At 43.2% G+C, this 10,812-nt stretch overlaps 1 protein-coding gene across 5 annotated transcripts in view; it reads right to left on the reverse strand.

Annotated features, from left to right (window-relative positions):
- Positions 1 to 10,402, reverse strand: part of tns2a (tensin 2a) — a 53,639-nt gene extending 43,237 nt beyond the window's left edge. For 4 of the 5 annotated variants that reach the window (XM_054608461.1, XM_054608459.1, XM_054608460.1 and 1 more), the window contains exon 1: positions 9,819 to 10,402. In XM_054608461.1, coding sequence (XP_054464436.1) covers positions 9,819 to 9,947 — 129 coding nt within the window. In that variant the 5' untranslated portion in view covers positions 9,948 to 10,402. Of the gene's footprint in view, positions 1 to 1,162; positions 1,248 to 9,818 lie in introns of those variants that run through there. The other variant, XM_054608462.1, reaches the window with a different exon arrangement.
- Positions 10,403 to 10,812: the final 410 nt, after the last annotated feature.

Genomic DNA, 10,812 nt, shown 5'->3' on the forward strand with positions numbered 1-10,812 from the left:
CCACACAACATACGCAGGAGAAAAACGTGCTAATGCCCACACCGTTATCGGGAGAGGAAAGCTTGGAGAGGTTGGACAATGTTATCTTGTTGTTAATGCGCAGCTGCTTTCCAAAGCAGGATGGGAACTCTGACAAGGGATCCTGATCCGGAGCCAACACTTATTTAGGGATGTAAGAACCGCCAACAACGGCCATTAATCAGAGCGGGCATGTAAAGTGTGATCATGCATCCAACAACGAAAGTTTTTTGTTGAAAGCATCCTTTGTTGTCAGGTCGTGCTCTTGATTGATAGAAATTTGTGCATTACCAACGCTCAACCAGAGCCTGTCATCACAGTCTGACAGGGGACTACTTTTTGGACCAAAATTGCAGTGTAACTCAAACTTCTGGGCACAATTTTGGGGTTTTTTTCCATCGTACTATGAAATGGTCAATTAACGGTATGAGTTATGAGTAAGAGAAACAAGGTGAAGAGCTCTGGTCCTTGGCTGTAACATTTTACAGATTCATATTTAAGATGTAAAGTTATTCCAAATACTTTAAGATTGTCTTCTTTCAACTTTAAACATTTTTTTTTTTCTACCTGCAATTATACTTGCATTCTAATGTAAAAAAAATAAAAAAAAAAAAAAAAAAATAAGTCCTAGTCATTTGGGGTTAAAAAAGAAACAGCCCCCCCCCCTCTAACATGACTTTGCGACATTAACAATAACTGACTGGCGCTGACGTAACAGAGGGGCTGAAGGAGGGGGCCCTGAACGCATCACATGACTCTATTCACAACCCTTCATGTCAGTTTAATGAAGTGCGACGCATCGAGTCCGCTCTGGTCCCCACGTTCAACTCAAAGCTTTATAAAAAAAATGAAATAACAACCGACACATTATTAAGTAGAGCCTATCATAATGTGAAGTTAACAAAAAGAGAGTAAAGTGGAAGCAAACGAACAGTCACATTAAATCTCCCTATTGAATAAACTCGGACTATTTTCTGTTACAAGGAGCCACCTTCGGGTGTTGCGCACCAAGAAGACCAATTCACCCAAGTGCGCAACTCCGCAGCGGACACGTGAAAATTCAGCATCACACGCACGCACATCCTAAACCTCTTCAGGCTGACTTTGAGGTAACTGCACTGAGTCTCAGACTTTGCGGTCTTACCTTGTTCATTTTCCCGCTAATCATGTCCCCTGGTTTCAGGAGCTGCCCCTCATTCTCAGAGGAGACCCCTCAGTAACACGGCCCGCCACTGAGATAACTTGTTTTCTTTTGCTCCGGTCCAGCCCCTCCGTGAAGGGGCTGCTGGGCGGAGCTACACCCGGCTGGGAAAAAAAAAAAAAAAAGCATGTGTGGAGTACTATTACTGGGATTTTATTACTGGGACCTGATTGGCTGCTTTCTGGAGGGGAGCGTAAGGATACTGGATCCGGATTGGCTGAATTAAACTCTATGATATTCCCTAGGAAAAGCAAAATTGAGGAGTGATTGAGATTATTACCTGATCATCTCTTTTCATATATACAGTACCAGTCAAATGTTTGGACACACCTTCTCATTCAATGGTTTTTCTTTATTTAAATTTTTTTCTACATTGTAGATTAATATTGAAGACATCCAAACTATGAAGGAACACATATGGAATTATGTGGTAAACAAACAAATGCTCAACAAACCAGAATATGTTTTATATTTTACATTCTTCAAAGTAGTTGAATGAGAAGGTGTGTCCAAACTTTTGACTGGTACTGTATATATTATTTCTTTATCACAGATAAATAAGATAAAATGTTATCTTAGATAGATCCTGATGGACAGGTGGCACCTTGCATGGTAGCCCCTGTCATCAGTGTATGAATGGGTGTGAATGGGTGAATGATTGGTAATGTAAAAGCGCTTTGAGTGGTCGGAAGACTAGAAAAGCGCATACCTCACATCACATACCTTTATGGTTTATTTAAAATTTTTGATTATTATTTTTTTTTTTACAGGCAATCATCAGTATTTCATTCTCAAGAGAGAAACTGTACAACAGCGATACAACACAAAGTTACTGACAGACAGGAATAAGTGATAAAGTGCCAAAGTGGTATCAATACACGAATGATGTTGCTGTGCAAGATTATGAAGTTCAAAACATAAATAAAAGTTAGCCACAGAATCATCCCCCTTTTTTTTCATAACAAGGTCAAAACTGCGGTAGTGGATCTGGGTGTGACTTGGTAAAAAAAAAAAAAAAAGGCCTTAGCATGTAAACAAACATGTAACTATCTCACACACACACACACATATTGAGGCGTTTTTAATTATGGGCCTTGTGTGTGAGGTGCGAGGTGGCTCTGGTTCTCCTCCTCTCCTCCTACAGTATACACCACCATTATTACATGTGTAACAGATATGTTCATGTCAACGAATAGTACATTTGAACAAAAGGTATTTTAGTCAAAACACACTAGCTCAATGTTTCTCAACCCCCCTTTTTTGGCCGACATCTGCCCACTGCACAACGAGCACATCGAGGGTAGGTAATCTTGATAAATTAGCAAGATTATGCAATATAAAAAGAATCCAGAGTCCTCCGGTTCTGCAGAGTGAAGACGATGGGGAAGTCTGATTGTATAGAAGTATATGAGAAATGATCCTACTTCTCACTGATTTGTTACCTCAGTAACTATTGTTAACATGAGTTTATGGTCTCAAACATTTTCCAATGAAGGTAGCTATCAGCAAAATGACCACAATGAATGTAAAACTAAGCTCGGCTATAGAAGCTGCAGGGATGATGTGTTTTTGTAGGTCCACCCGTGAAGTTATCATCACACTAGTTCCCTCAACAAAAAGCCAATGGGATTTTTCCATGAAATCCAATATGATTTGTGAAATAAAAAGCTAACACCGGGCTATGAACTATCTACATTATGGTCTGGCTTACTACAGTCCTGGGACAGCCACAGATACCAGATTTCTTTTTTTGTCAGAGTATTTGACTTTGACTGATTGATTGCTGTCAGAATGTAAAGAGAATTTACACAAATATATCAAAAATGGGTTCGAAAAAGATTACCGACTCTAGCTTTAAATGCCAAAAAAAAAGGATATTATTACCATATTTCTCTAAAGCAAGCTTTGAATTGCAAATTTTATACAAGTATATATAGGTTTTATGTTTTCAATGAATTGATAATGTCAATTTTTTTTTTTTAGCAACCTGAGCTGATCGACTCCACAATCTGACCATGTAAAACTAAAAAAGCTAACGAGTGTTTCGGAATCCCATTATCAAAGTCCCTCCCTCATCTTGGACTCTGTGTGGTCAGTGCCCCTGTTCTCTCAACATGCCCCCCTGCAACACACACACACAAACACAGATGTGCCTCAATCAACATCTGCATCGACACTGCTGGGCTAGTAGCAGCACCAAGTGGTGGAATAAGATAAATGCATCGGGTGAGGGGTTAGTCTTGACTATTTAAACATACCTTCTCTGTAGCTCATGAGTGTCGGCCTACAAACAGCCATTAATGCAGAGAAAGATGTTTGAAATAAGCTTGAAAACACAAATACAGCAACTTTGCCTTTTTTCTTTTTTAAAGACATAACCAGACTGAGCTGATTAATTGAAACAAGCAAACGAATTCTTGATGATATAAATCTCTGCTTCCTTGCCAAACTATCTGTACATGCTAACGGCTGTGTTTACACTCAACATGTGCCTGTGTGTGTGTGTGTGTGTGTGTGTGTGTGTGTGTGTGTGTGTGTGTGTGTGTGTGTGTGTGTGTGTGTGTGTGTGTGTGTGTGTGTGTGTGGATGTTCATTCCCGTTGAGTCTTAACTTGTTAGCCCGTGATATTCCCCAGCTTCAGACGGAGCATTACTTCTGTCTGCTGCCTCGACCCCTTAGTCACTTCCATATGTGTTGGATCGACGTGCAGGTACGGCACAAGTGAAACATGACTGTGAGTCACGGCGTATGTGGCGACCCCCCACCCTCACCCCCACCTCCCCTCCAACAACACGTGCAGTAATGCAGTCCATTCCTTTTGCTCATAACCCAAGAATTTCCGGCTCATGACAGAAAAAAGAAAAAAAGAAAGACTGATAGATTTGTGGGTTTTTGGGGAGTTTAATTGTTTCTGGAATTTTTTTGCTCCTTTTTTGGGATCTTTGCAGGGTGAAAAGGGGGTAAGAGGAGAGCGTTGGAAGTGGGGGGGGGAGGGATGGATTAAGAAGCAAAGTAGTAAGGTGTGAAAAGTTATTGGGGAGGGCCGCAGAGAGTGAAAAAATACTGAGGGACCCTGAGAGACAGGAAGCCAGTATTTGGGATTGGAATGAGGCGGGGCGGGGGGTATAAGTAAAGTGGGGGAGGGTCATGTTGGAAGAAAGATGGAGATGAGGGAAGAGGGGGGCGGGGGGACGCTTTTGCAGAAACATGGAGCAAATCCTTAATCAAGCTAAAATGCTGCGTTGGAAGCTCCGAAGCACGGCGCTTAGTGTCGGTAGTCGCAAGGATGCCGGGTGTCTAGTACGGAAAATTCAAAGAGCCGTGTGGGGAAGTGGAAGGACTTGGAGCGCACTCGGAGGTAAATGAATGAGAGGTGGACGGAGTGGGAGACGGGAAGGAAATGAGGGGAGGAGGAGGCGACAAAAAAAGAGGGGCCGCGTAGCTGGAAGAAGGGTCGTGTGTGACAGCGCTACGCCAAACACTGATAAGGTGCAGCTGTTGAAGGAGGGAGAGAGGGAGAAAAGCAGTGGGCGAGATGCCGACGACACAGTTTGTGCCAATGAGTTCAGTAAAAATCCTTTTCTGACGGCCCAAAAGACATTTCTCAAAACTTGGGCGAAAGTCAGGCTCAACATTTTTGAAGAGTAAGAGAAGAAACAGTTTGCTTTTAAGGGCGGTGCTTGGATTTGGTTTTTTGTTTTCTTTTCTTCCCCGAAATCTACAGAGGGAGGAAGAGGTTTATGTCTTTCCTTTACCCTTGATGGGCTTTCATCTGCGCGTCCGCTACACACAACAACAGGCATTCTTAAAAATCCTGCTCAGTTCGGGTCCGGTCATTGTTTTCAAGCCGCAAAAATCTAGTTGGCCACCCTCCGAGTGTGGAGTTTACATAGGAATTCATCTTATTTGTGAGTGTGAGAATTACCTCTATTTCTATTCCACTTATTCTGGATAATTCTTTTTTTTGGGGGGGGGGGGGGGGGGGGTTCTATATTCAACCCTAACCGGTCAGTGCTCCTTCCTGTGTTGGGTGTGTGTTTGTAGTGAATGCCTGTGGCTCCAGGCCTCAGTATTGGTCATGACCAATCTAACCTCTGTTGCTCATGAGAAGTTACAGGGAAGCAAGACAAATACATATAAAAACGCCAGCTCTCTATGTATTTCTAGAGTCAACAACACTCAAATTAGAAAAAGAAAACAGAACTAGTGGGATTGCAAAATTCTACTATGGTATTCTTAGAGGTACAAACAGGGAGTTGAAAGACTAAAAATAACTTATGTTTCTAGATCATTAGCATATTAAATAAGCAACATTGAGGCCATAACACTTCCTGTAAAGTTAAGATAAAAGCTACAGTTACAACATGTTTACATGCGTTAATGCTCATAATCCGCCTTGTTTTTCTCATCCTGGCTGTCCTGCAGCACCTCTTCTCACCCTCTCACTGAAAGCAAAGTCTGCCCTGATTGATCAGCTAGCCCGCTCTGTTGTGATTGGTCAACGTATTACATTTCAAAAAACTCTCTCTCCAGAGCATGACAAATGAACAATAGCTCACAGCAAGGTTCAAACCCAAGTCTCCTGGGTAACAGACTGCTGTCTTAACCACTACACCATGATAGTTGTAAAATTTAGCTATATATTTTTCTTTTATGTTTGAGGGCGGGCCAAACTAGCCGGAGAGTTTTACGTGACTTCCGTTACATTGTGACCTCATAAAGTTACGGAAATGAAGGAGAGAATTCAATGGAGCCTTTTCAGGCGGCTCAGGAGCAGTGATAACACCTTTTAGGTGGGGACTTCAAGTTTTACACTCTACAGACCTTTTACATGTACAAAATATATATAACACACTAAAGGAGAGGAAAAAAGTGGAAAAGCATAATAGGGCCACTTTACGACTAAAGCCACATTTCCATTCGGCACGGCTCAACTCAATTCGACTCGTGGTTTTCCATTAGCAAAAGTTGTGGATAGCACCTGGTACCTGGTACTCTTTTTTTTGGTGCCACCTATGTTGAGGTCGCATACTAGGAGGTGGGGTTAAAACGCCACAGACCTGTGATTGGTCAGAGAGAATCGTGCTTGTGCAACAGGACTTTTTGCACAAACCCGCCATTTTAAACAGGCAAGCTACCTTCAATAGAGGCAACACCTATTTTTATGCACTTGGCCCAGAAGATGGCAGCTCATAAAAACTACACTGTAGGCCAAGTGCAGACCTTCCTCCGGTGAAAAGGGTTCAGCAAGGGTCGCGTTGAAGATGAAGTAAGGCAGTTTCGCTCTGCATCGCAATGGTGATCAGCATAGAATCCCCCCTAACCTAAGATGGTACTATTTGCAGTGGAAAACAAACTATAGAAAAAGGACCTGGCACCAAAACTCAGTCGAGTCAGAGCCGAACCACTGCGCTGAAAACGAGGCATGAGATTCTACAGCCGTGCTAGAGACTCTGTGAAGCTGTTCTTGGACACAGCATTGCTCCGCGGTAAATACTTGGACAGCTAACATGCTCACAGTGACAAGGCTAACAGGCTGAATGTGAAGCATGCATGACACCACATTAACCGCCGAGTTTTAGAGTCTTAGCGAGGTAACATTTGCTATTTAGCACTAAACACATTTCATGGCATCCGTCAAATAGATATTTCAGTCCGGACCACGGTGGTGGCAATCCTGCTGTTCCATGGCAATAGAGGCAGTGTGGGAGTATGTTTCATATTAGAAACATACTCCGAGGGATACCGCCGAGGAATTCCGTTAATGACTTAGAGACTTGACCCGGACTTGGCCTTGCATGTAAGTAAATTAAATGCATATTGATTACAATGCCTGCCAAGATATTCATACTTAACTTTCAATGTCAGTGTGGTCTGTTTGGGTCTGTTTCATAAAACACAAGTAAAAAAGTTATTTAAAGACAAACAAATAACCTCAAGGTGGCAGTTTCATTACTTCTGTCCGAGACTCGCCTACTTTGATTTGTCCCACATGATTTCTCCATCAGTCGACACGGTCTGGTGCTTTATTTTTTAATAGAAAATGATATGAACTGTTGTGTCCAACCACCATAAACAGTTTATTTCAGGAATTCATTTCCAGAAGGTTGTTTATTGATGCTCGGCTACTCTCTGTCAACAACTGTCCAAGAATCATTGGACGGCGAGTCAGTGAGGCCTATTCTAAGGGCCCAGAATGAGATTATGAAATAATGAAAAAAACCTGTGTTTTAGAAATAACTTTGCTGACATAAACCATTAATGACACTGGGGAATGTGTTTTTGAACCGACCCTGCAGACTCCAAACATGTAAAGCTCTTTTGCACAAGAAATGGAGATGATAAACAAAAAAAAAGGCCAATAAAAAAAAGTAAAATGATGAAAAAAACATCCCTTTGCCGTGTCCCTGACAAAACATCGTAAAGTTATGTAATCACACTGAGAGCAGCATGTGGATCATTTCTGTTGCCATGTGTTTCCAGCAAGTACTTGGCATGAGTTACGTGTGCTTGTGGCGTATGCCAGCACATATAGACATTTAAGCCAAGTCACATTCTGGTCTCACACCCACGATTGTCTGCAGCTCCGTGGAAAACAACCATGAAATGATAAAAAAAAAGAAAGAGGTGGAAAAAGAACAAATTAATGAAAACAAATGAGCATAAATAGATGAGACGGCGTCTCTTCCTCTAGGATGATCAGTGGGATCTGACTGGTTCCCACACCCCTGCAGTGGGGTCAGTCACAGCTGGATGACGTCTTCCAGTGGGCTCCACATTCCCACGCTGCTCTGCATGTGATATGGAGCCGCTGGGACCGTGGTGCAACCAAGCATGAACGCACACACACTTAGAAAAATGCTCGCAAACACATTTAGATAATTCACACATCTGGATTTGAAACCCACAGAGGCTCGTTTGTGATTCCATGTGATGCAAGGATCGCAATGTCCTCTCGATGGCTAATAGCAATTTTACGATGACTCCGGCCAGCTAGCGTGCCTCTGTTTACGCGACGGTAAGTCTACTGCAGAGGCCGAGGGCCGTCACAACAGTGCCATTGTGTCTGTCAGATGTGACCTCGCTCAGAGACGCCGTCGTCATCCGCATCGTCTTGTAAATCAAGGGTCGAACACACACACACACACACACACACACACACACACACACACACACACACACACACACACACACACACACACACACACACACACACACACACTCCTTGTAAGGAGATAAACAATTGCTTCTTACAACTTCAGATGTCCTGCACACGTCCATGAGGCATATATAACGTCACTCTGAACTTGAATGCCCAGTTCTTCATTACTGCTTCCCACTTAATGTGGGTCACATGAAAATGCAAGGTATTATTTTGTTTCAATCTAAAATAAACTTAGGAGATTCAAAATACTCAAACGTGCCTGCATATCTGTTTACAAGGGGTACGTTGTCCAAAAGGTGTTGTTACTGAAGCATCATTACTTCACCTTCTGTGAGAATGCAATAAAAGTAATGATGTATTGCTCGGGAATACAAAATGTTCGCCCCAAACATGTATTCTTGGAGATATGCACGATAATCAAGAAGCAACTGAAATAAAACATATTTAGAAAAAAACAAAACATTATGGATCTTCATTGGATTGTATCAGTATAGCAACTTGCAAATTGTAACAAAGGGGAACTGATTCAGCATTAGTTGGAATACGATTGGCAGTTTAAAAAAAGTATTAAAATCGATGCAGCAGAACCAGAGATATTGTCTTTTTTCATTCCACGCATTCTTATTTCTTGTCAAAACCTGGCGCCTACATTAGCCACAATTCAACTTTTGGACGCAAATTTGCTATGCTAGTAGCGGCTAATGTAGCCTCTAGATGCTAGCCTCGAGCTGCTCCACATCCTCACTTTATTATTTTCGTTTTCAAACTTGTAGTCTTCAGACCCATCCTACATTGACTCAAGTGACATCACTAAAGGCATTTTATCAGATTTCACACAACGACCCAGCCGGAATAAAAAATGTTGGCATTGGAAGTTTCTGCAAACAACGGGGTAAGTTGGTTCATTTCTGAACTAAAACAGCATTTCAAAAATTGTTTCAAATCAGCATCACATCAAGCTCGCAAAAATGCACAATGCCATTTGTTTAAAGTTGTGAAACGATGGGGTTTGGGCAACTAAACTCTTAGGTCGAGGTTAAATAAAAGATTGTGGTTTGTGTTTAAATATAATGTAACAGCAGTTAAAATGTTACTACCATAAATTAACAACCGCCCTTAGCGGCCGTTGCGTAACAAAGATAACAATGTGATATTAAAAAAAACGTAAGGTCAACATTTACTTTTGGTTTCACACGGGACAAGAACGGCGGTCTCCTGTATCAATGTCTTCTGTTTATTTACACCACGTAACTTTCATAACAGTCGCTCAATACACCGCGTCACAGTATTCCCCAACACCTGTCAACAGACTCATCTATTTCCCTTAAATGTACCTTAGATCAACAAATTGCACCCTGTGACCTGCGATGTCCACAAACACCCAACTATATAGTGAACATGTCTGTAACACGTGAACGCAGCATGCACACTGACCTTGGTCAGCCTCATCCTGCCGCTCTCGCTCCTCTCCAGACTCCTTCTCTTCAGGGACGAGCTCCTGACCACCGCCACCGGTTGCACCTCGTCCTCCCCACACCAGTCCGTACTCAGGACGCAACCCATAAAGATGGACGGGGGGTCCTGGACTCTGGACCCTTTTATTTTCTCCTCCTCTCTCTTTGTCTTTCTGTCCTCTAAGCAGGCTCCAGCACTGGGGCAGATGTTTTTGTCAGCTGGAACTGAGGACAGGGAGGTCCGTCCCCCTTTTCCTGGCCCGCGTTCAGCCCTGCTGCGGGGACAGAGGGAAGGCTACTCACTCTCTCGGTCACCCACCCCCTTCTCTTCTTCTACACACACTTTAAAAAACACCAACTCCGTCCTGCTGCAGTCACATGTGGACTCCTCATTTTTCTCCTTCAGCCTCGCCTCCTCCTCTCACTGTGCTTTCTTTGTTTCACACACACTTTCTCACACACTTTACTACTTTACTATGTCTCTCAGCCGATCGAACCCACTACATCCCAGGAAGCACCCACATGACCCTCTACTCGAGGATCCCGCGTCGCTCTCCTTCTCCTTTTCCGTCTTCGCCCTTTTCCCTCACTCTCCCCTCCTGTCGCTCCTCTTCCTCTCTTCCAGTCCTCCCATCCCCAGAACACACGTCTCTCCCCTTCCTCTCTCTCTCTTTCTCTCTCTCTCTCTCTCTCTCCTTCTGCTCCTACCTCTCCACTGGGGTTGCCTCACTCTTACATATACAATTACCTCTCTGTTCTCACCCCCACCCACCTCTCCTCCTCAGCAGTTTCCTGCCCCCTCCATCCCCCCCAGATGCAGGCAGAGTCTCCTTTTAGCTCGGGCAACACATTGTTGGTATTGTCCAGAAAACAAACCAAGAAAACCAAACAGTGAGGGCAGCTATTGGGATGCTGGGCAAAACCAGTGATTCAGAGCGGGCCGAGCCCTTCTCCGGACTGAGCCTCCCCATTGT

Source organism: Anoplopoma fimbria, chromosome 12 (assembly GCF_027596085.1).
Source record: "Anoplopoma fimbria isolate UVic2021 breed Golden Eagle Sablefish chromosome 12, Afim_UVic_2022, whole genome shotgun sequence".
NCBI lineage: Eukaryota > Metazoa > Chordata > Actinopteri > Perciformes > Anoplopomatidae > Anoplopoma > Anoplopoma fimbria.